The following is a 27,962-nucleotide window of genomic DNA, read 5'->3' as shown; positions in this document are numbered from 1 at the left end:
TCCACTGCTGACAATAGATAACCACCTTTCACTGTAACTTTCCACTGCTTACCCCAGTCCTACAATACTGCCCACCCCATATCCCTTGGCTGACTCTCTTTTCAGACTCAGCCCACTTGCACCCAAGTGAAATAAACAGCCTTGTTGCTCACACAAAGCCTGTTGGTGGACAGATGCGCTTGACAACCACCAGAAGGAATGACCAGATGCCCAGGAACTTTCTTTTCTTTAATCATCTTTAATGTATTTTTAATAATTTTTTTTGCCTCATTTACCAGATAAATCATCTAAATAAATAGATGCTATACAGTCTCTTACCAATGTCAGTACAAAAATAAAACCGCGCTCTACATCCACTCTGATCTCCCAGCGCACACACACTCAGCAAAGGCATGTGTTTGGAGCCAGCTCGTGCCCCCGACCCCTCCCAGATACATTCATTTAGTCTGAACAAAGCTCGAAGCTCATTCTGTGCAAAGGAAGCGCTCTTGTGCTGAGACCTGGTGGCCGCGGCTGGCCACTTATGAAGCAAAAGCTAAACCACCTCACAGAAGCACAGCGCCTGCCCCCAGAACAAGGGGAGAGGAGGAGCTTGGCAACGAGGTCATCACCCTAACAGCAGTGATAGTCCTGCATTCCAGGCGGCCGTGCCAGGGGTAGGGGTACATCCTCCACACCCCCCACCACAAAAGGAAAAGTGCCCGCAGGTCTCTACATTCAAAGCGGGTGCGGGCTGGGGGAAAGAAAGGCAGGTGAGCAAATGCTTTCTAAACCCTCCCCCCACCCCCAAGAGTACTGGCCTTTTAAGGGGGCTGCGGGGGTGGAGGTCACTGTCTGCCTTACTCTACTGGGCCACTCTGGGCTGGAAGGAGGCCTGCCCGGCCACAGCCATAGGGTGACCTCATAGAGGTCACCTGTCCTGGAGGATGGTCCTAATGGTCCACAGCCTTTTCCCCAGGGAGCTGGCTCACTGCAGCCCCTGAGCCATGTGGCTGCCCTGAGCTGGGCACCTCAGGCACCACCTGTCCCAGGTCACGCCCCTGGAGTTCAGCTCTCCCTGAGCCACAGAGTTCCCCATGGGCCATAAAGGGCTGAGTAAGAGGAAAGACGTGTCTTGCTGCTGCAGACAAAAGCAACTGCAGCGCCCACACAGAAAGCCCCGTGAATCCACAGACCCAAAGATTGCGCAAATAGTTCTTTGAAAGTGACCAGGAAGCAGGAAAAAGGCCCCATGTCCCCTGGGGGATGGGGAGCGTGACTTCTGCTGGAAGCTGCCAGCCATGTTCCAAAGCCATGGGCCAAAACATTCAACCAGAGACCCCCCCACACCCCTCTATCACCTTCACCTCCGCTGGGCACCCCTCTCCTGGAAGAGTTCCCTCTGAACCCCAAGCTTCCCCTTCCCCTCCACAGGGCCCACAGCTGGAGATGGGTGGTGATTCCTGCCACCCCTTGTCCAGACCCACCCCACGTATTCCTCTAGATTCCATTCCCTGGGCTGGAGGTGAATCAGGTCACCCCGGAGGGGACTGTCCCCCAATGGAAGCACTGAATTGACCGTGGACAACTAAAGATCGAGAAGGAAGGAAAGAGAGACTCAGGGATCTGGGAAGCCTGTCAACAGAGCACCCCAAGCAGAAAGGGCTGCAGGCTGTCTTTGGTTTGGGAACTAGGGAAGAAGGGATCTGGGGAAAGAATCACCCTCTCCTCGCCTCCGTAGACTCTGTGACTTCCTGAGGACCCAGAGCAGAGCTGTGGGGAGGGCGGGCGGGTTTCAAACTCGCCGACCACACTCCACTCTTGGTGTGTGTCACCCTGACTATGACAGCCAAGGAAAACCAGGGAAGCCAGCCTTTTCCACGCCTCCCTCGGGCCCCCCAATCTGGCTTTTTCTCCCCTACAGAACTGGAAGAGAGGGAGAAGTCACTCCTCACTGGCAGGGAAGCCACTGGCCCCCAGGACACCTTGTACAAGCCACAAAACAAGTGCACCTTGCCAGGGGGTGGGCTGGGGCAAAGCCTGCCCATCACACAGCGCAGCCTGACCTCAGAGAGGCGTGGCAGAGGTCCCTCCACAGAAACACAGCTCAGCCCCAGCTGTGGCATTTAGGTTGGATGGGGAGGGGATGCAGAATGGAAGGAGGAAGGGGCTTAGGAGCCAAGGGCTGCCCTGAGAACGTGGTGGGACACCCCCTCCCTCCCTGACTGCCCACACCTGGACTGGCTGAGTTGGAGGGGAGGGCAGAGAAAGAGGGGAATTGGAAGGGCTGAAAAGTCACCTGAGTCAGAAAGAACAAGAACCCTTCGGGGGAGGAAGGACAGGGTCCAGATGTCTCAAAGCCTGTGCTGATACATCATACAACTTAGACGCCTGCACACCCGCAGCCTGAGAAACCACATCTGCATGCCTGGAGCATGGGGTGCCATCACACCTGTGCCAGACCCCTGCCCTCCGCTGAAAGCTGCAAGCACGTAGCAAGGTGCATGCAAGGTGGGGTAAGTGCAGGCATGGTGGTGAGTTCTTTTGTGCTGTGAACCACCCCACGTTCGCCTGGCCAGGGTTTCTAAACCAGGTTCGCAAGGCCCATGTGGACACATCTGTAGACACACATGCGTTCACGGGGCACATGGGAACGTACACGCGAAGGGTAACGCGTGCACACCTGTGCAGCCGGGTGTACGTGAGCGTTTCTGCACAGGCCAGGTGATGGGGGGAGGGCAGAGCTCTCAGCAGAAGGGTCTCAGCGGCGCCTCCTCCCTGGGAAGGGTAGAAGCCTCTCTGAAGGGGAAGGGACTTGCCCCAGCAACCTCAACCCTTCCTCCTGCCCCTTGCTCCCGCCCCACTCACTTTTGGTCAAAACCAGCCTCCACAGCCCACTGCAAAGCCAGAGAGGAAAGTTCAAGGTAAAGACCCAATCGAAATAAAAAGAAAAGAGGAAAACCAGCCAACCAGGCTGCGGTGGGCCGCTCAAGGGAGAGGGTTTGGGCCTTCCAATGCTCCGTTAACCCCCAGAACCAGCTGCTGCGTCACTAGAGGAGAATGATAACGGTGGTGTCCTGGGCAGGTGACCCTGTCCCCCTCCTGCCCTGGGGGTGGTGCCCCAACTCCCAGAGCAACTCTCTCCATCCCCAGCCTGAGGCCTCGTGGTAAACGTCCCTCAGAGAAAGGGCAGGTGGTGGGAGAGTAGTGGGATCTTCTCCCCTTTTGCTGCTTGGTATTTTTTTAAATAAAATAATTACCCCGCCCCCAACCCATCCTTATCTCTGGAAGTCCCACCCCAAACCCAAAAGAAAACAGTTTAAGAAGAGTAAAAATGGTGACTCAGAACTTCCCGCTGCGGTCTCGGAAGAAGCCCTCAGCCGCCTGGGCCTCACGGAAGGTGACGGTGATGGAGTTGGCGGTGATGTCGGTCACGGTCACCTCACTTGAGGGGAGCGCAGGTGTCCAGGGAGGGGGCCCCTCAGCCAGGTCGGCATCTGCTGCAGCGTGAGACACACAGACAGACGGGGGCAGCGTTGACAAGGTTGGAAGCTACGCAGACCACCCAACCCCATCCCAACTGCAGCTCTTCCTTTCTGCGTCTTCAGTCAGCTCAGGGCCTCACACAGGGCTGGACACCTGGGAGGAGGCAACGGGGTGCATCTTCCCCACCTGGACAAGAGCTCAGCCAGAGCGGGACGACAGGAGGAGCCCTGGGCTAGTGCTGGACCCTGAGCCCAGACCCGACTATCCCCACAAAGCACTACGGGCCCTCTTTCGACATTGAATCAGTTGGACCTGATGACCCACAGGGCCCTTTCCAGCTCTGAGGGTCTCTGGGCCGGGGCCGCCTTACCCTCCTCTTCGGGGGGCTGCGCAGCAGGCTCCCACTCGCCGGCCGCCTGCAGGACGTCTGGGGCCGGTGGCTCCTGCAGGAAGAGCTCCCGTCGATGGCTGTGGCTCTCCAGGTTGGGCCCGCGGGGCGGGAACTTCTTGCGTGAGAGCCGCAGGTACTTGTGGGCCTTTCGGGGCTTGCGGAGCGGGAAGGGCAGGGTGGGCACCAAGGGGCCCTTGTCCACCAGCTCAGGTGCCCCCGCCTTGACCACCCCCTCGGGGCTCCCGCTGCCGAGTGGGCACGTCAGGGAGAAGCAGAGCTTCTCCTTGCCCTTGGCCTTGTGGGAGCTCCGCAGGTCCATGCTGTACAGCCGCTGCGGGGGCAAGCCAGGGCAGCGCGGGTCAGCCCCACCCTCCCGCCCGCCATACCTCTGCTCATGCTGCTCCTCCCACCCAGAGTGCCCTTCCCACATCTGCCCACCCAACTCCTCCCCATGCCATGGCCGGCCGTCACCCCACCGCACCCCACCCCAGCCCAGAGAGTGGGCCCCAACAAGCCCCAGGCTCTGCCAGTTCGGCCTCGCCTCTGGGCCCCACAGAGCACTCTCACCTCCCCAGGGTTTACTTCTTTGATACCCAGCAGAGAAGCATACAAGAAGGACACATTGAAAACTGACCAAGAGAAACAAATCTGGATGCATTCAAGAGTTAGCCTTCGTTTTAGGAAAGGTATCTTTGCGTGCCAGAGCACCTCCAAAACCGACACTGCCAGCTCGCCCAGGAGACCGTGGAGGCAGAGGGCAAAGGTGTGCTCTTGGAGTTGCTTGGGGCAAAGCCAGGCAAGCAGCACACACAGCACCGGATGCCCATGCCACCTAGCCGAAGGGACAGGGCTCCACCTGGCCTGCAGATGCACCCCGACCCCTCCAGGGAGCTCCTGGGCTCTGCGAGCTGCCTCCTGCAGCTCCCCCTGCTGACTGCCTGCAACACCTCTGGAGCTGGAGGGCAAGTTCCTCCACCCCTGGAGTTTATAATTTCGGGATTTTTCTTATTTATTTGGGGAGAATTTACATGCATCTACAAAAGATCCATGGTGCCAAGATGTTGGGAGACTCGGGATCACTGGGACAGTACCTTCTCCTGCCACCTGACACCAGAGGCCAAGAGCTCCCAGGAGAATGCAGCCATCAGATGGGACCTGTGAGGTCAAACACCTCCAAGCTGAGGGAAGAGATGACATACGCAGGCCCTGCTCACAGTCATGCCTGCCAACGGCATCACATGTCCTGAGGCGCGGGCTGCCGCAGTGATGGGAGGAGGGCTGAACTGGGAGGGGACTGGGAAAATACTGCCGTGGCTGGGAGGCACGTCCTATAGGCAGCTGACTCAAAACCCACTCCTCCCAGTGGCCTCACAGGCCATCAGAAGCCCAGTACGGGCCGGGCGCGGTGGCTCACACCTGTAATCCCAACACTTTGGGAGGCCGAGGCGGCTGGATCACCTGAGATCAGGAGTTCAAGACCAGCCTGGCCAACATGGTGAAATCCCGTCTCTACTAAAAATACAAAAATTAGCTGGGTGTGGTGGTGGGCACCTGTAATCGCAGCTACTTGGGAGGCTAAGGCAGGAGAATCATTTGAACCCAGGAGGCGGAGGTTGCAGTGAGCCGAGATCACATCACTGCACTCCAGCCTGGGAGACAGAGCGAGACTCTGAAAAAAAAAAAAAAAAAAAAAAAGAATCCCAGTACATTCCACCATTCTGCGAGGCAGGTTTTTCTTCGTCCTTGGCAACCTCATCACGAAAGAACTACAGCGACTAGGGTCCCAACAGTCAGTCCTGGGGAAGCTACCAGCCTCCCTGGGCCTCAGTTTCTTTCTCAGCAAAACAGTGAAGAGACTGTAGGAGCCAGCCTCCGAGGAAGGCCCCAACCACACCCGCCTCCTGGCATTCACACCTACGCGCAGTCCATTCCCACCCCCAGTGCTGTGGTGTGTGACTTCCCAGGCCAGAACATAAGACACTGTGGCTTCTTCCCTGCTTTCTCTCTCGGGCCACCCACTCTGGGAAGCTGGTGGCTGCACTGTAAGGGCACTCAAGCAGCCCTCTGGAGATGTCCACACGGTGAGAAACAGTCCCTGTCAACGCCCAGCCCTGACTCCCCGACACGTGAGCTGCCCCCTCGGAGGCAGATCCCGCAGCCCTGGTCAAGCTTGCAGATGACTGCAGCCCAGACTAGAACCACTGAAGAACCAGCTAGCACATTCCCAAATTCCTGACCCCCAGAAGCCATGAGAAATAATCAGTGTGTATTGCTTTGAGTTGCCACGTTAGAGGGGAAGAGATAACGAACACACCTGCCCTGTAGGCTTAGTATGTGGATGGAGTGTGTTCATCTGTGAGGCACGCCAGGCACAGAGCCTGGCACACGGACGTCCGGGAGATGTTACTTTCCTTCCTAGGCTCAATTCATGCCAAACCCAATGGAACATGCCCACTGCATGAAGGGAGGCCCACCCGCTCTGGGGAAAGCCTCCGTGGGCTATAATCAGGAGTGGCCAGGACGCTTGATGTAGACCCCATGCAAATGAACCAAGAATCCTGACTTTCTGGCTTCCAATATCCTGCCTGGTGGCTCTTATTACATTAAGGAGGGTGGGTATTCTCTTCATCCACAACCACACACAGGCAGAGTATTCCTTGTCCAAAATGCTTGGAACCAGAAGTGTTTCAGACTTCGAACTTTTTTAGGATTTTGGAATATTTGCATTACATTTACTGGCTGGGCATCCCTAATCCAAAAATCTGAAATTTAGAATGCTCCAATGAGCACTTCTTTTGAACATCATGTTGGTGCTCAAAACGTTTTGGATTCTGGAGCATTTCAGATTTTGTGGTTTTTTTTGGTGGGGAGGGACAGAGTTTCACTCTTGTTACCCAGGCTGGAGTGCAATGGCATGATCTTGGCTCCCTGCAACCTCTACCTCCTGGGTTCAAGTGACTCTCCTGTCTCAGCCCCCTGAGTAGCTGGGATTACAAGCATCCGCCACCATCCCCAGCTAATTTTTGTATTTTTAGTAGAGATGGGGTTTCACCATGTTGGCCAGGCTGGTTTTGAACTCCTGACCTCAGGTGATCTACCCGCCTCAGCCTCCCAAAGTGTTGGGATAACAGGCATGAGACACCGCACCTGGCTGCATTTTGGATTTTGGATCAGGGAGACTCAACCTGTGACTGCACTGCTCCAAGATCCACTCGCCTGTCACTGCAAAGCACTGAGGTCAGCAAAGGCCCCCAAGACCTATGAAGCAGGTACTCCGGCATGCTGCAGAGACTTGGGTCCCCACCTGACTGAAGGCTGTAAGTTTCTTCCCACTCAAAAATGACACACTTTTAAGAGTCTGACATTCCAAGGCTGTAGTTCTACAATTCTAAGATTCTGTTTCTGGGCGGGCACGGTGGCTCCCGCCAGTAATCCCAGTACTTTGGGAGGCCGAGGTGGGCGGACCATGAGGTCAGGAGATCAAGACCATCCTGGCTAACATGGTGAAACCCCGTCTCTACTAAAAATACAAAATTAGCCAAGCGTGGTGGTGGGCACCTGTAGTCCCAGCTACTGGGGAGGCTGAGGAAAGAGAATGGCGTGAACCTGGGAGGTGGAGTTTGCAGTGAGCCAAGACTGCACCACTGCACTCCAGCCTGGGCAACACAGCGAGACTCTGTCTCACAAAAAAAAAAAGATTCTGTTTCTTGGATTCTGAAATTCCAGCCTCTCATGTTTCCTCAATTCTAACATTTATGTTTCTGAGGTTCTCAATGATAATTTTGTTCAGGGATTCTGAGCATCGAAAGGCTCAAAGCTTTCAAGCCTTCCTTACAGCAAGATTCTAAGCTTTGAGAATTCTAGGAGTCCACTGGCCATATGCCTACCCTCCCTCCCATGTGGCACCTCTCACCCAGGCTGTCTTCCCTGGGCACCAGCCCCACAGGCAGGCTTTTCCCAACTCCTCCCATCAAAACTTACCCAAGTGCCCCACCCCACAGTGCCCTGGGTGGTACAGAGGAGGGGACGCAGATCAGTTCAACCAGCCAGTACAAATGCACCAAGGGGCAGAGGGGACTTGCAGTTGGGCAGGGGAGAAAGGAGGCACAAAGGCAGGCTGGTTACCTGCAGCAGAAGCCGCTTGGGTTTCGGACCTCTCTTCCTATACCCCGATGCTCGGTCTCTCTCCTCCCTGGGGCGTGAAGCAGGTGGCAAAAGAAAAGGAAATACTGGTGACATCTAAGGGAAGGTAAGGCGTCGCTTCGCCCACCCTCTGCTGCCTGTCAGGGAGGGGACACTCCCCACAGGCCTGCCCACCAATCCTCCCCATTGCCTGGCTGGGGCCATAACAATGGGGTCAGATGTTCAACTCCCAGGGCCAAGGTCTTCCCATCTGACAAATGGGGAGGGTAACTGCTGAGGGAGGACTCGCAGCATCTCCAAAAACAGTGGGTCCTTATGGGGCTCCAGGGCCATGTGAGGGCTCTGCTCTACATGCTCCTAAGGAGCCCCTAAACACGTGGCTCAGTTTTTCCTGCTAGGGGAATGATACAGAAGCCTGTCAATCCAATCTGCCTTGAATGTCCCAGGAGAGCTGAAGGGAATGGCGAGTCCCTCCGTAAGTAAAGCTCCGCACAGACTGCCCCGCACTTGGGATCTCTGTGAACCCAGGAGAGCGGACCAGCTCCTACCCTGTCTGTCCCATCTTGTCCAGGGACAGGATGAAAACCAGTCTGTTCTGAGTGCCCAGCGGATGCCTTCCCATGTATCAAACACACACACAAAGCACAACTTAGGCCGGGTGTGGTGGCTCACGCCTGTAATCCCAGCACTTTGGGAGGCTGAGGTGGGCGGATCACTTGAGCTCAAGAGTTTGAGACCAGCCTGGGCAACACGGCAAAACCCCATCTACCAAAAATATAAAAATTAGCCGGGCGCAGTGGCACACACCTGTGGCCCCAACTATTCAGGAGGCTGAGGAGAACTGCTTGACCTGGGAGGCAGAGGTTGCAGTGAGCCAAGATTGCGCCACGGCCTGGGAGACAGAGTGAGACCCCGTCTCGAAAAAAAAAGCACGACTTCACAGTGCCACGAAGCTACACATGACACACAAGACAACACAATCAGAGACTCCACACAACTGCCGAAAGTAGTGGGGAGATTTAAAGTCATTTCATCCTGCCTCCCACTTCAGTTCTCTCCATCCACACTCTCTGCGGCCCCCAGTACAGAGGCCACGTGGACAGCAGAAAGAACGTGGAGGCCAGGAGCTCATCCCTTCTCCCCTTCCTGGTCGTGTGACCTTGGGCCAGGCTCTTACTCTGAGCTCAGCACACACCAGGAACCCCACGGCATCTATTGCAAATGTCTGACCATCCACTGAGCATCCATCCCCAGCAGGACACCCATGGGCCAAAGGGAAAGGGCCTCTGGCGGACGACTGGAATCCAGGCCTTTGATACCTGCCCACTGCTCTCCTTACCACGCTCCACAGGATTCCCAAGTGTTGCACCCTGTTGGACCAAGGACCCACCACACACCTGGGAGACAGAAAGAAACCCTGCGACAGGAACACCCTGATTTTAAAAGGAAAGAACAATAAAATGTGTCCTTTGAATCCCTGGCAGGAAACCTCCTGGAGGAGGAACCACGAGAATCCAGCAACGAGGGGCAACAGAAAAGCCCCCACCCGGAGGCAGCAGCCCTGGCCAGGTCCTTGCTCTGAGGCTCTAGGTAGCAGCCTTGGTTTCCTTCTCTGACAAACAAAACCCTCACTCCTGCCTCAGCAGGTTGCCATAGGGACCAAATACAAATGATTTTGTGAAATGGCGCCACGCCGCACAAGGCAGGTGGGCTGGGAGTGGCAGGGGACCTGGGCTGCCTGCTGGTGGGGAGGGTGGCCAGAGAGGGCACACAGAACAGTCGGGCGTGCTCAGAATCCCTGAGAGGCACTGGCAGAGGTGGCAGACTGACTTTGCCCGGGCCACTTGGACAGGAGGTGGCAGGGGAACAGGCCACAACTCAGAAATCCCAGTCCCAAAGCCCATGCTCCTGCCCCGACTTCCATGAGCTTCATCAGACGCTCCTTGTAGCCCTAAGAGGTCCTCTAGAGACACTGTCTCTGATCTGTCACCCCCGCACAAGTGGCAGTGCCGCCCCCTGGCACACAGGGCATCTTTGTGAAGCATTTTAACATTCTTCACTGGAACAGAAACCTCTTACAGCCCCTCTGAGGTTTCACCCTGGGAAATCGGGGTGTTCTTCAGGATGGCCCATTTTACAGCAGAGAGACTGAGGCCCGGGTGGGTAAGGGAAGTGACCAAAATCGCCCAACAACAGGAAAGGGACCCAGGGTCCTCAGCTGCCCTGGGACTCAGTGCCCACCACTTCCACCCAGCTGTAGGCTGGGCTGCCCTGTCCCATCAGACACCCCCGCCCTGCCCCAAAAACCCCTGCCAAGCCAGCAGCAGGCTCCTGAGGAGCCTCTGGGCTGGCCCTAAGCCCCACCCGGCGGCGCCAAGGACACCGTACTTCTCCTCGTAGGCCATGACGAGGCGGGGGTCCAAAATGTGCTCTTCTGGCTCCCACGTGCTGTACCTGGGGAGAGGAACAAAAGGTCAGAGTCAGCACTGGGTGCAGTGGCTCATGCCTGTAATCTCAGCACTTTGGGAGGCCGAGGTGGGCGGATCACCTGAGGTCAGGAGTTCAAGACCAGGCTGGCCAACATGGCAAAACCCCGTCTCCACTAAAAATACAAAAATTAGCCATGCGTGATGGTGCATACCTGTAGTCCCAGCTACTCAGGAGGCTGAGACAGGAGAGTCGCTTGAACCCAAGAGGCGGAGGTTGCAGTGAGCCAAGATCGCGCCACTGCACTCCAGCCTGGGTGACAGAAGGAGACTCTGTCTCAAAAAAAAAAAAAAAAGAAAGAAAGGTCAGAGCCATCGCTTCTACTGGGCAGGTACACCAGCAGAGGCCACCACTGCTGACCCAGGGCCCACTGCAAGTGTGCCTTCACCCTGTCCTGGTGTCATTGTCACCTACTTCAAGGACAGACCCAGTCTGGGCCTCCTGAGGGTTCCAGCGACACCAGAGCTGCCCTCGTTCATATCACACTACAATGTGACTGGGTCCAACTCCTTGTTAGACTCCACAATCACCGGAGACCCTCAGCTGCCAGGAGGAGAGAGGGCCCCTGTAAGCCCCAGGACACCCTTCCCACACCAGGCAAGAGAGGGTGAAAAGGAGCCAGAGCTCCAGGGACATGCTCGCAGCCTGGGTTCAAGTCCAGCTCTGCCCCTAGCTAGCTGTGTGACCTTGAGCAACTTCCTGAACAGCTCTGTACCTCAATGTCCCCATCTGTAAAGGACTCTTGTGCTGATGAGATGTGTCATCCAAGTGTTTAGAGGGTGTTACAAGACTAACAGCATGCCTGATGTGTTGTCCGTGCACTGTGTTTGCTGCTGTGGCTGTTTCTCCCTGCCCTCCAAGCCCAGAATGGTCTCCCTCCTCAGTGCACTCCACCCAGAACACAGCCAGGTCTGAAGTTCCTTTGTTTCTGGGCCTGGCACACAGCAGGTGTTTGGTAAATGTCTACTGGCTGAATGGTTCAGCAGGCCTAGCACAGGCCCCCTTGGTAATGCTACAGGGGATCTTCTACCCTCGCCACCCAGCCAGGGAGCACCCTCCTGCTGGGGCAGACCCTGTGATGTCAGCACAGCGGCTCCAGAGCTCACCTATCTGTAGAACCACCGTGGTGACACCCGCCACGCCCTCGTTCCACTAGCACTCCTGTTTACTTTGTATCTGCCTTTAGAGCAGCTTTTTTGGTTTAAATTATTTTAAAAGCAAACTATGCCTTCCATAAATGGAAAAACCAGTATCACTCACCATCGATGCAAACATAAAAACTTTTCCATTAAAAACAATATATGTACAGTCATGTGCCAAATAACAACGTTTCTGTCCATGACGGCCTGCACATGTGATGGTGGACCCGTAAAATTACAAAGGAGCTGAAAAATTCCTATCATCTAGTGACGTCTTGATGATCCTGACCCTGCGCAGGCCTAGGCCAACGTGTGTGTTTGTGTCTTAGGTTTTAAAAACAGAGCTTTAAGGCCAGTGTCGCCGGGCGCGGTGGCTCAAGCCTGTAATCCCAGCACTTTGGGAGGCCGAGATGGGCGGATCACGAGGTCAGGAGATCGAGACCATCCTGGCTAACACAGTGAAACCCCGTCTCTACTAAAAATACAAAAAACTTAGCCGGGCGAGGTGGCAGGCGCCTGTAGTCCCAGCTACTCGGGAGGCTGAGGCAGGAGAATGGCGTAAACCCGGGAGGCGGAGCTTGCGGTGAGCTGAGATCCGGCACTGCACTCCAGCCTGGGTGACAGAGCGAGACTCCGTCTCAAAAAAAAAAAAAAAAAAAAAAAGGCCAGTGTCTTAGGTTTTAAAAATAAAGTTTTAAGGCTGGGCACAGTGGCTCACGCCTGTAATTCCAGCACTTTGGGTGGCCAGATCACTTGAGGTCAGGAGTTTGAGACCAGCCTGGCCAACATGGAGAAACCCCATCTCTACTAAAAATACAAAAATTAGCCAGACATGCGGGCACCTGTAATCCCAGCTACTCGGGAGGCTGAGGCAGAAGAATCACTTGAACCCAGGAGGCAGAGGTTGCAGTGAGCCGGGATTGTGCCATTGCACTCCAGCCTGGGTGGCAGAGCAAGACTCTATCTCAAAAACAATGAAAATAGAAATAAAAAAATTTTTTTTTTTTTTTTTTTGAGGCAGAAAGCGCCTGGGAGACCCCCCCACCCTGCCGCCTCCGTAGAGCTGCGGCCTCTACCTTACGCTATCCTGGGAACTACCTAACGCTAGTTCACAGTCCCAAAATGCTCCCCAAGGACAGAATGCTTGCCTCCTTGCTTCCTCTAACACTCTGGCACACCCACTTAGTGTCAGGCCTCTGTGGGCTCGCTGTGAAGCCCTGAGCCTGGGCTGCCCCTTCCCATGTGCCCCCTGCCAGCCGGCCCTCCCTCCCCTTTGGGTGCCCCATCCCTACAGTCAACTCCTAGCTGACTCTTAAGAGTCAGGTATTTGTAGCCTTCCCTGACATCCCTCCCAGGCTGCCCCACTGCCAGCAGGACGAGCCTGCCCCTCCTCCACCCTCCTTACAGCTATACCTGGCCCTGGCCATAATCACTAATGGACCAGGAAACACCCTGGCCGGCAGAGCCCCGCAGAGTGGCCCGCTCAGGGCTCTGGGAAGGGCTGGGGAGCCCCTGCAGAACGCCGAAAGCGAAACTACAGCAGAAACCACCACAGGCTGGCAGACACTCTAACCCTTCCTCCCCCCGGAAAAGGCTGAATCTCCTCAGCTCTAACTGGTAGGAAGGGGAATTTTGTGCTCCTCTCTCTACAGCGTGCTCCTCCGCACCGCCCTGCCCATTGCTTGCTGATGTCCCTGCTGTGTAGATCCTGGCAAGTCCCTACCCTTCTCTGAACTTCAGTTTCCTCATCTCAAGAATAATGACCACTACGGTAACAGCAGGTGTGCCACCAGGACCACCAGGACCGCACCCATCCTCAAAAGAAGCTGGTGAGGTAGGTGCTTAGTTCTTACCCCCATTTTACAGGTGGAGAAACTGAGACACGGAGGTTGGGCAGCCAGCCCAGCGTCACTGAGCCAGTCAGTGGCTGGCCCGTGTTGGCCCTCAGCCACACTCCACCTTCAGGCTCCTCACAGGCCACCGCGTCTGGGACCCCCGACTGTGCTGACCGCGGGAGGGGGCGTCGCCCGCCCCCGGTCCTCAGCGTCCGACCGCTGGGCGCGGCGCACAGCGGGCGCCCCGAAAGGCTCCGCTGGATGAAGAAGGGGTGGTTGCCGGCCCGGGCAGCCGGGTCTGAGATAACAGGGTCACGCTTGGCGGCCAAATGCAGCCTCAAGCTGCGGGCAGGGGCGGCACCAGCGTCTTAACCGCTTGGACCCAGCCGTTAAGGGGGACGCCGCGCCGCACCGCGCCCTCCGCAGTGCAGGAGCCCAGAGGCGCCTAGGGGAATGCGCTTCCGAAGAGCTGGGCGCTGGCAACCCAGGAGCGCGCCACCAGCGTGGGCGCCGCGGATCAATGGGCTTAGATCCCATGATCACCGGAGACCCTCGAGTGCCTGGAGGAAAGCGGGCTCCCGTAAGCCCCAGGACACCCTTCCCACACCAGGGGAGGAACGGTGGAAAGGAGCCAGGGCTCTGGGGACACGCTCGTTGCCTGCGCTGCGCGGACCGCGGCGTGTACGCTGGGGAACTGCAAGGGTCTGCATTAGGCTTGCGGCGCCCGCTGGGCGGGAACCCATCACCCCGTGGGAGGGGGCGGAGCGCTTAGGCCCCGCCCCCGCAGCCGGCGGTCACGCGCACGCACGGGGAGGGGCGCGCGCCGGGATTACCGGCAAACCGAGGGGGCGGGGGCGGGGACAGAGACGGCGCGCGCCGGCTCCGAGATAAACACGGCCACGTGACCGCCCCGCCCCGCCCCACGGCCCGGTAAACAAGCCCTGGCGGCCCAGCCTGAGCTCCGCCGCGCAGGGCTCGCCCTACTGCGGTGAGGGCACGGAGTGGGAAGGGGCGCAGCGGATGCAGGACCCCCGCCCCCCGCCGACCTTTCCCGGGGGGTAGGGGGAAGCGGGGTTTGGGGGCGCTGCTGAGCTGTGACGCAGGCAGCCTTGGGGCAGGTGGAACCACCCGGATCCCCGCAGAGCCAGGCCAACCCCCAAGTCCCAGTCCCCACTCCGATTTAAAGCTGCTCCACAGGAGAAATAGCATGGGCTCTGGTCCAGACTGCGGGGTGCGGCCTCGTTCAGGAGACGCCACCGCTCTGGGGCCTCATCCTAAAGTGGGCCCACCAGTAACCCCAGTCGTATAGGGCTGTTGTGAAGATTAGATGTGTTAAGCCACGGAAAGCATTTCGATCAGTGTGGTACACAGCGAAGGCAAATCAGCCTGGTTAAATCAATGAAAAGCCCAGGGAGCGTAAAAGTCTGCGGCTCCTAACTCCAGTCTCCCCAGCCTGGATGGAGACATTAGCTCCCACTCTGCCCCTGGCAGGGTGTTAATGAATCTTATCTTGTCTCAGGCAATCTTCAGCAGGGCCCAGGGAGGTTAGGCACAGAGAGGTTGAGGGCTTTGCCCTGGGTCACGCAGCTGTAAATCTCCACAACTAGAGTTCAGAAGCGCAAAGGCTCAGCACTTCCCACTGAACTGGCCCAAAGGCCAGCAGCCAAGAGTCCTAGTCACCTCTAGTGAAGCTGCCTGTGTTATCAGGCAGCCTGTAGTTCACATCTTCCCAGCTCTATGACCCTCGGCAAGGCCTCTTTGCTGTAGGCTTCTGTCTCTCCATCTGTAAAATGGGTTGCTATGAGTGGTTCAACGAGTCAATGCCTGATTCATAATAGGGGCTTATTAATTGACAGCCTGGCCATGGCTGTGACCACTGATATCATTCCTAAAACTCCATAGAGCCACTCCCTCCAAAACGATGCAGAACCATTCACAAGTTGGGAAGAAAGGAAGGCATTCTGGAAGGGGGAACAGCAGGGCCCCGGACAGGCTGAAATGTTATCTGGAGGCCTCAGGCACAGCTGGTATCTGTACCTAACAATGTCACATTCCCTGCCCGGGGCCCCGAGCCCCTCCCTGTGCCATTTGCTGTGCTTTCCAGAAGCAAGAGAGCCCCTCTACCACACTTGTTTGCTGGGGAGATAAATCAGGCAAGGCATGTAGTGGCTTAGCATGGGCCTGGCACAGAGCGTCCACTTTTTTTGGGGGCGGGGTGGAGGGACGGAGTCTCACTGTGTTGCCCAGGCTGGAGTGCAGTGACACGATCTCGGCCCACTGCAAACTCCACCTCCCAGGTTCAAGTGATTCTCCTGTCTGAGCCTCCCAAGTAGTTGGGATTACAGGCGCAAACCACCATGCCTGGCTAATTTATTATGCTTTGGTAGAGACGGGGTTTTTGCCATGTTGGCCAGGCTGGTCTCGAACTCCTGACCTCAAGTGATCTGCCCACCTCAATCTCCCAAAGTGCTGGGATTATAGGCTTGAGCCACCATGCCCGTCCCAGAGTGTCCACTTAAATGATGGTTCCTGTTACTGCGAATGTAAGTCTCCCCACCCAGAGGGCAGATGCTGAGCAGGAGATTGACTACCCCCACCCAGGCTGGCACTGCCCTGCCAAGGCTCCCAGGCCTCGGGGACACAGCCTGCCTAACTCCCCACCCCCCACCCTCTTTCTCAGCTTTTTCTCCAAGCAAGGCCCCCTGAGGAGGGGAAGACAGAGCTGGCTCCCCTGCTTCTCCCCAGAGTGAACCTGTTTCCCCCAAGTGAGGTGGGGATGGTTAACAGCCATACCTGCCTCACACCCAGACCGCGGTGGCACTGTGGATGGCATGAAGTGGGCACCACAGTGCATGGGGTTGGCAGTTATATTTTGTAAGGACCAACCCTCTCTGGGCCTCAGTTTCCCCATCTGAAAAATGACGGGACTGGCCTAAGAGATTTCTAAGGATACTTTGAGCTCCTGAGAAGAATGGAATCCCCTAGGTCCCTTTCCTGCCTGGGGAAAACAAAAAGAACAGCTAGGCTATCTGTCTATCTAATTTAGTCTTAAAACCAAATGTTTACTAAAGCACTTGGACTGGGCTGAACACACATTCACTAACTTACATCCACCCTCTCACCCTCACAGCAGCCTGCAAAGGAGGCTTCACTATCTCAACTGAAAGATAAGGAAGCAGAGACCCAGCCATGGTGGACCCCTGCCCCAGGGCTCATGGCTGTCAGGTGGGCAGCCAGGCCTAGAACCCAGGACCAAAGTGGAGGGGGGTGAGAAGAGGCAGCCATGAGGGCCCATCTGGTGGCCTCGGCATGTTAAGAAACAAATGGGTGCCCGGGCCAGGGGCACAGCACAACAGAGGCATTGAGGGCCTCTGCTCTGGGAGCCTCGTTCCTTCCCTCCTGACGAGCTGCAGTGGGCAGATGGATTCACATCCAGGATCAAAGTGGGGGAAGGAACTTTTCATTCATAACGGCCTCTGTTTACAGAAGAGAATCTTCCAAAGAGTGGAGTCTCCAGAGGAGGAAAAATAGCCAATAGTGTCCTGAAGGCTAACAGCTGGTGGCCACAGCTTCCCAGTGCGAAGCGAGAGAGGCAGGGGTGTGCGCGCCCAGGAAGGCGATGCTCCTGCTGCCCACTCTGGGCATTGTCACTCCCTTTACTGCCCCCTTCACTCAGGCCGGAAGCCCACCTTCTAGCAGCCCAATGCAGGGGCAGGGGGTAGGGATTCTCTTTCAGCCCTCAGAATATCTGGGAAGGGAGAACAGGACTGGGGGTTGGAGTGAGGGGTGGAGTGTATTCTCTGCCTGCCAGTTCCCAACCCCCATCATCAGGATAGCCGCAGGTCACCCAGAACATGCGCCCAGGCCTTTCATCCTACAGGGCCACCAAGCCTGTGAGATGAGTGCATGGCCTGGGTTTCTGAACCCATTTTGCAGAGAGGGAAGCTGAGGCACTGTGGGCTGTCTTCCTCTCCGCTGTCTCTCCCCACCATCACCCCAGAATGCCCACAGGACCCAATACCAGGTCAGCCCCCACCAGTACAGCAGAAAGTCCCTGCCCAACAGCAGCAGCTCTGGGCAGAGGGGGTTTCCAGGAGTCAGTCTCTGCCAGGCGGAGCAGGGGGTGGGGCACCCACAGACCAATGGGGAGGCTCCACGACTAGCTCATTCGCTCCCCCTCCCAACAACTCCCTGCTGGAGGGCATTGGTGGGTCCTGATAGGGCCTCAGCAGGAGAGGTGGAGCTGCTGGGAGGTCTTAGATGCAGCTCCCTGCCTCCCAACTCTGAGAGGGGAGGCTGGGAAGGCACAGAGGCGGCTCCTGAAAAGGAGAAGGCCTAGTTCAAGTCCCAACTCTGCCTCCACTTGCTGTGTGACCTAAGGCAAGCTGCTTACCCTCTCTGAGCCTGTTTCATCACCTTGAGAGAACCTGATCACACCTACCTTCCAAATCTGTATGGGAACCTGCTCTGTAGACTGGAAAGTGCCGTCCAGAGGCGAAGGAGATTCAGGCTCTGCCCCTGGCCACACAGCACTGAGGATTCATGCAGCACTGTGCTTAAAGCGGCTGGGGGCCCCTCCTCCTGTCCAGCAGCCATCTCCAGTAGCTCAGATGCTGGGCCTTCACCTCCCAGTTGCCAAGAAAAGCCAGAGGGAGGGGAGGAGGGAGAGGAGAAGCTCCAACCAGCAGAGGAGCTCAACACTTAGGAGGGCAGGGTGAGAAGAGAAGCTGGAGACACACCTTGACCCTCCTGTGGTCCAAGGGGAAACTGAGGCCCAGAGAAGATGATGATTAAATCAAGGTCAGCTGTCCAGTTACAAGAGTAGCTGGAGCTAAAAGCTAGGCAGGGGAGGGGGCAAAAGGCAGGTAGAGGAATGCACCGGTCGGTAGGCAGACAGACAGACACACACACACGAAGGAGCTTACTTTGGGGGCCATCCTTTCCACTTCACCAGATACTCGACTTTACCCTGAGAAGAGAGAGAAGCAGACACAGTGAGTCTCATGGTTGCCCCTCCAGCCACTCGGAAGGACAGTTAAGGCCCAAAGGATCCCAGCTCCAAATCCCCTCTGCAGACACATGTCTCCCCAACACACAAACACAATCCAGGAACTGTCCACCAGATCCTCACCAACCTGTATAACCCTGGCTGCTACATGATCACCCCATACTGCCCTCCCTAGGACAGCACAGGAGTGCCTCTGGCTCCAGACACCTCTGAGGCTCCTGAGGCTCCTGAGGCCCAAGCCCAGGGCTCATGTCACACATGGGGAACTGAGACTGCATGGAGGTGTGCATGCGTGGCCAAAGACCCACAGTGTCTAGAGCCCCAGTGCACAGGTCGGAATGCTTACTTTCTTTTTTAGATTGGAAGTCTCCAAATTCAAGAACATTCCTCTCTGGGGTAGTCCTCACGCTCCTCCCCCATCTGCCGAGTCTCCTCTCAGTCTCTGAGGAGCTGCCGCTGGCTCCCAGGTAATGGGCCAGTGACTTGAGGACTCTCAACTCAAAAGACCCTGGCAGGACCCCATGGAAGACTGGCAAACTCTCCACCTTCAGAAGGGGTGGTCAGCCCTGCGGTTGTTAGAGCCAGGCCCCTCCCTTCCTCACAGGCTTTAAAAGTTTACAGTTACGGTGGCTCATGCCTGTCATCCCAACACTTTGGAAGGCTGACGCTGGAAGATGGCTTGAGCCCAGGAAGGAGTTTGAGACCAGCCTGGGCAACACGGTGAGACTCCCGTCTCTGAAGAAAGGAAATTAGTCGGGCATGGTGGCAGTTGTCTGTGGTCCCAGCTACACAGGAGGCTGAGGCAGGAGGATCGTTTGAGCCGGGGAGGTTGAGGCTGCAGTGAGCCATGTTCATGCCACTGCACTGCAGCCTGGGTGACAAGAGTGAGGTCTTGGTGCCAAAAACAAAAAAGTTTACAGTCCAACCCCATTCAGTGAGTGAAGCCCCTCCACTCCAGAACTTTACAACCAAAATATGATACCTCCTCATAGAGGCTTTCCCTGATGGCCCTCTCCCATGCTGTCTCCACTGGCACCTTGCAGTTCCATTTCTGCAGAGCAAACAGCTCCATCTGAGGGCATCTGTCTGTATCTCCTCACTCACTGTGTGCCACCTCTGCAGAATGCCAGCTCCCTGAGGGAAGGGATGGATCCCTGGGGCTTAGACTGGTGCCTGGTACCTGACAGATCCTCAATAAATATTTTGAGTGACTGGCTGAAGGAATGATGGTCTCGCACTCTTGTGCTACTCTGCGAGCTCCATCGTAGAGGGGGTTAGTGCTGTGCCTGCTTCAGGCTACACAGCACGAAAAGCACTGAGCTTTGTGGAATAAATTAATTATCTTTTAAGTGGAGGAAACCCTAGGAAAAAGGAGAAGAAGGAGGAACAGCTGCCTCAATCAGAAGAGTAAAACCCCAAGTACAGCTAGAGGAAGAAAAGATGCTCTGACCACCTTGACCTTCACCCTTGGCCCAAGATGACAGGACTGAGTTTTCTCTATGGAGAAAGAAGATGGGCTGGCAATCAGCCCAGGTGAGCTCCTGCTCTACCTCTAACTCACTGGGTGACCTTGAGCAGGTCACTTCCTCTGCCTGGGCCTCAGTTTTTGTCTCTGTTAAATGGGAGTAGGTGACCCCCCTAAGGCCCCTCCCAGTCGGCCTGGAGCCTCCCAAAGGGCTGCAGGGAGGAGGAGACAAAAGGAGGACAGTAGTGAATACCAGGAGAGGAACTTCTCCCCAAGGATTTCCCCAGCCTTAGGCGGGGAAACAAGTGCACGGGAGGTGTAGACACCAGGCCGGGACAAAGTCCAGCCCCAAAGTGTGGGGTTCTGAAACCAGCAGAACAGACACCTCCTTAAATTGCAGGGTGTATGTTTTGAAGGAGAAGGCAGATGGGGTAGGAGACTAGGGGATGCCCTAGCGCAGGGGGCGGGCTTCAGAGCCCTGGACTGGGCTAGGAGTTGAGGTGGGGGTGGGGGCAGGAAAGAGGGATGTGCTTGGGTAGGGGTAGAGGGGGCGGGATCGGAAAAGGCCAAAGTCCAGCAGGAAAACTTCACAGGCTGGAGACTTTTCCAAAGCTGCACTTACAACTTGAAAGGACTTGGTGCCAAGCGTCCAGAGTCCCGAGTTCAAGACCCAGCTCTGACGCTAACGCGCTAGGCAAGTCCTTTCAACTTGGACCTCAGTCTCCCCATATTTATAATAAAAGGGGAGTGAGGCGGGATGGAGCTCAGGATCCCTATGTCCGATCCTAATCTCCAGCTCAGGCAGGCTCGGCCGGCACTAGCATCCCGGAGCGACAACTTTGATTCTACTCGCCCTACACGGTGGCAGGGAAACTGAGGCACGGGCTGGGGAGACGGGCCCAACAGCGCAGGGCTGCCGGGGCCCCCGCGCCCCGCTTTCCCCTTCAGCCCCAGCGTGGAGGGAGCGGTGCTGGGAACGGGAGGGACCCCACCGGGGTCCTGGGAGCCGCCCCCGGGCAGCCTCACCTTCCGCACGCGCTTCTTCCGGATGCTCTCCACGGCGAACACCTGCTCGCCGATGGCTGACAGCTCCATGCGGGGCGGCGGGCGAGCGGGCCCGGGGCCGGGCCGGGCCGGGGGCGGAGCTGCGGGGCCGCGGCTGCGGCGCGCGATGCTAGGGCTGGCGGGGTCCCCGTCACCCTCGTCCGGGCGCGCACGCGCACGCGCACGCGCGCACACCCCCTCGCGCTCCCTCACGCCGCCGACGTTCCATTTTTGAACCTGCGCAACGTTTTCCTCGGCGCCAGCGAGCGAGCGCGCGCAAGGAGGGGGCGGGGCGGGAGCGCGCGGCCCGGCCGCGGGGCTCAGCTCGCGCCCTGCGGGTCAGCCCCGCCCCAAGCCCCGCCTCCGCCTGAGCCCCACCCCCGAGATCCGCCCCCTCCGGGTTGCGATTGGGCCGCGAGCCGCGAGCGCGGCCGCGGGACTTATTTGGCTGGGGTCCCGGCTGGGGCGGGGCGGAGGCTCGCGAGCACCCTCTCGCTGTGGCGCCGCGGCGGACGTGATCCTTAATACCCAGGCGGGCGCCTCACAGCCTCCCGGCGACTGCCAGGGGCCAAAGTGGCAGGGCCCAGTGGAGCCGACGACAAAGTCGAGGCTCAGAGCGGGGAGGCCATTTGCCCATCTCTCGCAGCGGAGGAGACCGGGCCGAGGCGCAGCCCCTCGAGTTGCAGGAGACGCAGGACCCAAAAGGCTTCCCACCGTGTCCGGACGTCGCGGGGCCGAAGTCTCCCTCATCCGGCCTTGGCCGCGGCGCAGTTTGCCTGGTGTCCCCACGTCCGTCCACCGAGCCCTCCATCCGCCTTCCATTTGTCCATCCCCCCGACCCTCGATGGTCGGTACCGAGACGCGCGGGTCAGACGCGGGCGCTGCCTCGGGAGCTCCCGGGCCGGGCCCTCGTTCGCGGCAGGAGCGGCCGCCGTGGAGCTGAGGTCCCCCGGGGACGGATTTTGCCGCCGCGCTGCCCCAGCCTTCCCCAGCCCCGCGTGCACTGGGCGATCGGTGCGTAGTGGGGGCTCAGCCATTTGTGGCATGAGGTCCGAGACGAACTCTTGATTCCTCACCCCCCTTCCTTTTTCGCTAACGCGTCTCCATTCCTCGCTGGGAGCCCGGAGTCGTCCCTGCTCCTTCCTGCACTGACCCCAACTCCTGTCGCTCCAGCCTCCCCTCGGGGACTCGGGTCTGCCTGCCCTCACTGCACCCACCGCCCGAGTTCGCCCCGTCTTTTCTCTGGACCATAGCAGAGACCTCGCGGAGCTGCCGTCTCTCCGATCTTAGTGCCAGAGTGTGCTTCTCAAATGCAGATCTGACGGGGGTCACCCTGTGCTTAAAAATTTTCCTCCTATTCCCCTCAGAATAAAATCCAACACCTCTTTCTGGCACACAGAAAAAGAGAGTAATAGATTCACACCTGACTTCATCAAGAGCAACGGAAGCCAGAGATATGCCATCATCTTAGAATTACATTTTCAGTGAAATTATCTTTCAAGAATTATGTAGCCAGTATGAGGTATATGTATCCAGAACGTAGATGAAATCATAACACGAATACAAAAACTTAAGAGTTTGCCACTGGCACACCCTCCGGAGGGAGATTCCAAAGCGGGAACTTCAGGCAGGAGAACGATGATCCCAGACAGAGGTCTGATGCAACAGGGAATAAAGAAAAATGAATGACATTGATAGTGTGAAACAATAACAATGTCTTCTGGATAAAAACAGATGTAAAATACGTAACAGTGATGGCATATACTTGGGTGAGTGGAGTTAAAGTGTTCTAAGATCCTTATATTCTTCAGGAGGAGGGTGAAGATAGATACCAAATACACTTTGACGAATTTAAGAATCCAGATTGTCATTACTGGAATAAACACTGTAGGACTGGAAATGCAGTGTATAGTTATCCAAATTATTGGAGGAGGAAAAAGAATGATCAAATCAACCCGAACAACCGTAAAGCAGGCAAGAATGGAGAGAGAAATAAATACAAGACGGGGCAGGGAGGGGACAAATAGACGATAGCTATAAATTCTAATATTCTGTGATTCAATAAATGTAACTAAATATTGCAGTTAAGATACAAAGATTATCAGAATGCATAAATTGCTAGATGCAGTTTACAAGAGAAACCCACAAGAGACACTTCCAAAACATAAAGCTAGTGAAGGTCAAAAGTAAACACATGGGGTAAAAATACCATGCAAATGCTAACAAAAAGAAGGCTGGTGCAGTTATTCTAACATCTAGGGAAAAACATCACTAGAGATAAGGTCATTTCACAATGAAAAGTGTCCAATTCGCCAGAAAAATAGAACAATTTCACATTTGTATGCAAATACCAGTCTTAAAATATAAGAAACATGAAGAAGAGAACTAGATGGAGAGACAGACAAATCCGCAATTATAGTGGGAGATTTTTACACTCATCCCTCCATAATTGGTAGGAGAAGAAAAATATTCAATAGTATATAGGAGATAGGCGACTCGAACATGATTAATAAACTTAACTAATAGACTTATAGCACACTGTTATCTACAATGGTAAAATACTCCCCTTTTCAAGACATATGGAATACTTACAAAAACAGTTAATTTCAATAAATTTCAAAAGTCAGAAATAACAGAATACATTCTCTGACCACAACACATGTAAGCTAGAGATGAATAACAAAAAGTTCGCTTCAAAAGCCCCATGTTTGGAAAGTAAGAAGTATGGGTTTGTTGTTGTTGTTGTTTTCGTTGTATTTATTTATTTATTTTGAGACGGAGTTTTGCTCTTTCACCTAGGCTGGAGTGAAGTGGCGTGATCTCAGCTCACTACAACCTCTGCCTCCGGGGTTCAAGCGATTCTCCTGCCTCAGCCTCCCAAGTAGCTGGGATTACAGATACCCGCCACCACCCCCGGCTAATTTTTGTCTTTTTAGTAGAGATGGGGAAGGGGAAGGGGAAGGGGGAAAATAATGAAATGGGATCAGCAAAGCCAAACATTATTTCTGTGAAAAGACTAATGGTATGGACAACCCCTGTTGAAATTGATCAAGAAGAGAGCAGACACAATTAACTAATATCAGTAATTAAAAGTTAAAGAACCTGTAGACATTTTAAAAAGGAAAGTAAAAGAGGATATTATGAATAATCTCATTACAATAGCTTAAAAATTTAAATGAAAGGGGCAAGTTCCTAGGAAAATATACCTTACCAAAATGGGCGCAAGATAAAGAGAAAGCCCGAATGAGTAGCATCCCTAGTCATAGTACCAAATTATGAAATACTTTCATAGCCAGTTACTGACCATTTAAAACACTTTCCAGCCTGCACACGAAGCAGGATCCAGAAGGCTATCCACGCACTAATTCCATGATTTATGTGTCATCAAAAGGTTTGGGGGATCTGGGGCATCCCTGGAAGAGTCATTGTACTTAGGAGGTTGATCGTAGCAGCTACATGCCAATTGGTATGAAATTATTTTGGAACTTGAGCAGTCTGAAATCCTATAGCACCAGCTGGACATCAGACCTCCCCATAATGATTAAAGGAACTGAATCAGTAATGCTTCCACAAAGAAAGCTCAGACTCAGAAGACGTCACCTACAAGCTATTGAAATAAACTCATTTCAGTGCTACCCCCAACTTTTCACATAATAGAAAGAGAGAGACTGCTTCCCAATCCTTCATGTGACAAGTACAGCACAAGAGAAAATTACAGGACAATGTCGCTTATGAATATAGATAACAACATCCTAAATACAACATCAGCAAATCAAATTGGGCAGTATGTAAAAATGATACTACATCATGGTAAAATTGAGTCTAATCCAGAAATGCAAGGTTGGTTTAACATTTGAAAACCAATCAATATAATTTGCCTCATTAAAAAAATTAAAGGAGAATGAGCTAGGCATGGTGGTGGGTACCTGTAATCCCAGCTACTCCAGAGGCTGAGGCAGGAGAATCACTTGAACCTGGGAGGCAGATGTTGCAGTGAACTGAGGTCATGTCATTGTACTCCAGCCTGGGCAACAAGAGCAAACGCCATCTCAAAAAATAAATAAATACATGAATAAAATTAAAAAATAAAGGAGGGAGACATGTGATCATCTCAGTATATGCAGGAACAGTTCAACATTTGTTTGTTTTAAAACTTGTAGCAAACTATCAACACAAGGGAATGTCTTTATCCTGGTAAAGGTCTCTACAAAAAACCTACAGCAAATATCTTAATTAATGATGAAATGTGGAAAACATTCCCTTGAGATCGGTTACAAGGCAAGATTGGATGAATCCCCATTTCCATTAAACATCACACTGGATATCCTGAATCTTTATTGGCCACATGTGACTGTCAGTCATTTGAAGTGTGACTAGTTCAAACTCAGACATAAGAATAAAATTAGATACATGCCAGATTTCAAAGCTTTAGTACCCAAAACCTGTAAAATGTCTCATTAATAAGTTGATATTTATTTCATATAGAAATGATAATATTTTGATACATTGGGTTAAGTAAAATGTTACAATTTTTTTTTTTTTTTTTTTTTTTTGAGATGGAGTTTCGCTCTTGTTGCCCAGGCTGGAGTGCAATGGCACGATCTCAGCTCACTGCAACATCCGCCTCCCGGGTTCAAGCGATTCTCCTGCCTCAGCCTCCCGAGTAGCTGGGATTATAGGCATGCGCCACCATGCCTGGCTAATTTTGTATTTTTAGAAGAGATGGGGTTTCTCCATGTTGGCCAGGGTGGTCTCGACCTCAGGTGATCCACCCGCCTCGGCCTCCCAAAGTGCTGGAATTACAGGCGTGAGCCACCACTCCAAGCCTACAAACTAATTCTTAATGAGGATTTTAGAAAATTTTAAATTACAGTTGATCCTTGAGCAACACAGGTATGAACCATATGGGTCCACTTATTCATGAGTCTTCTTCCACCTCTGCCACCTGGGAGACGGCAAGACCCACCCCTCCTCTTCCTCCTCCTCAGCCTACAAAGCATGAAGACGAAGCGATGAAGACCTTTATGATGATCTGCTTCCACTTAATGAAGAATAAATGTATTTTCTCTTCCTTATGGTTTTCTTAATAACATTTTCTTTTCTCTGGCTTACTTTATCGTAAGAACACAGTATATAATACACATAGCATACAAAATATGCGTTCATTGACTGTTTATGTTATCAGTAAGGCTTCCAATCAACAGCAGGTTATTAGTAGTTAAGTTTTGGGAGAGTCAAAAGTTATATGAGGCCAGGCGGAGTGGCTCACTCCTGTAATCCCAGCACTTTGAGAGGCCAAGGTGGGTGGATCACCTTAGGTCAGGAACTCAAGGCCACCCTGGTCAACATGGTGAAACCCCGTCTCTACTGAAAAAACAAAAATTAGCCAGGTGTGGTGGCAGTTGCCTGTAGTCCCAGCTACTTGGGAAGCTGAGGCAGGGGAATTGCTTGAACCTGGGAGGCAGAGGTTGCAGTGAGCTGAGATGGCACCACTACACTCCAGCATGAGCTACAGAGCAAGACTCCGTCAAAAAAGAAAGAAAGCGAGAGAGAGAGGGAGGGAATCATTATTTTCAGATTCATGTAGAATATTTTTAAAATATTCAGAATTTTTATTATAATTAATAAGAAAATTTAGCAAAATTGTTGGATAAAATATTAACAGACAAAAACCTATGGTGTTTTGTGTTTCCATATGCCAGTAGTAATTAGAAAATGAAGTAAAACATTATTTGTATTATAATAAAAATATGTAAGATATCTAATGAAAATGTGCAAGGTCCTTATGGAATAAAATCATAAAATTACATTGCAAGACATTAAAGAAGATCTAAATTTATTTTTTTGGCCAGGCACAGTGGCTCACGCCTATGATTCCAGCACTTTAGGAGGCCAAGGCAGGAGGATCACTTGAGGTCAGGAGTTCGAGACCAGTCTGGCCAACATGGGAAAACCCCATCTTTGCTAAAAATACAAAATTTAGTTAGGCATGGTGGCATGTGCCTGTCTGTGATCCCAGCTCTTCTTGAGGCTAAGGTAGGAGGATCGCTTGAGCCCGGGAGGTCCAGGCTGCAGTAAGCCACGATTGCAACACTGCACTCCAGCCTGGGTGACAGAGTGAGACTCTGTCTCAAAAAAAAAAAATCAAGACATAAAGCTGAAGCAAATAAGACGATGTCCTATTGTTGCAAGAATAGACAAACAGAAAAAAAAGGAATAACAATGACAGCCTAGAAAAAGAGAGGAGCGAGAGAGACTAAAATTGCAGTCACTGAGTAAAGAATAAACTTTTTCATAATGTTGGTAGTTATTCATACAGGAAAAATATGAAATTAGACCATTAGACCTCCTGCCTGGCAAAAATTGACTCCATCCGACTTCAAAACCTACATGTAAAAGACAAAAACTTTTAGAAGATGATATTTTAAAATATCTTTATCTTTATGATCATGAAGTAGGGAATCGTTTTTTAAACAAGAAACCAGGAACGTAAGTCATATAGGAAACAATTGATAACTTGAGCTTTCTTTATAAAAACACGTATAAAGTCAGCCAGCGACTTGAAAAGCTGAGGCAAGAGAACTGCTTGAACCTGGCGGGTGGAGGTTGCAGTAAGCCAAGATCACGCCACTGCACTCCAGCCTGGGCAACAAGAGTTAAACTCTGTTTCCAAACAAACAAACAAAAAGAGCCGGGCGCAGTGGCTCACGCCTGTAATCCCAGCACTTTGGGAGGCCGAATGGATGGATCACCTGAGGTCAGGAGTTCAAACCAGCCTGGCCAACATGGCAAAACCCTATCTCTACTTACAAATACAAAAATTAGCCGGGCGTGGCGGCAGGTGCCTGTAATTCTAGCTACATGGGAGGCTGAGGCAGGGAGAATTGCTTGAACCCAGGAGGTAGAGATTGTAGTGAGCTGAGGTAGCACCACTGTACTCCAGCCTGGGCAACAGAGTGAGACTCCGTCTCAAAAAAAAAAAAAA

General features: G+C 53.8%; 1 protein-coding gene across 1 annotated transcript in view; it reads right to left on the bottom strand.

The window, feature by feature from the left end:
- Nucleotides 1–230: 230 nt before the first annotated feature.
- Nucleotides 231–27,962, bottom strand: part of CBX7 (chromobox 7) — a 48,485-nt gene continuing 20,753 nt past the window's right edge. The window contains exons 2-7 of the mRNA XM_050806345.1: nt 20,960–21,245; nt 18,386–18,429; nt 10,388–10,453; nt 7,982–8,048; nt 3,836–4,187; nt 231–3,479 (exon numbers count right to left, since the gene is read on the bottom strand). Of these exons, the coding sequence (XP_050662302.1) occupies nt 3,322–3,479; nt 3,836–4,187; nt 7,982–8,048; nt 10,388–10,453; nt 18,386–18,429; nt 20,960–21,028 (756 nt within the window). The 5' untranslated portion in view covers nt 21,029–21,245 and the 3' untranslated portion in view covers nt 231–3,321. The remainder of the gene's footprint in view (nt 3,480–3,835; nt 4,188–7,981; nt 8,049–10,387; nt 10,454–18,385; nt 18,430–20,959; nt 21,246–27,962) is intronic.

Source organism: Macaca thibetana, chromosome 10 (genome assembly GCF_024542745.1).
Source record: "Macaca thibetana thibetana isolate TM-01 chromosome 10, ASM2454274v1, whole genome shotgun sequence".
In the NCBI taxonomy this organism is placed as follows: domain Eukaryota; kingdom Metazoa; phylum Chordata; class Mammalia; order Primates; family Cercopithecidae; genus Macaca; species Macaca thibetana.
Note: the sequence above shows the minus strand (reverse complement) of the source record. Positions and strands in the feature narration are given on the sequence as shown.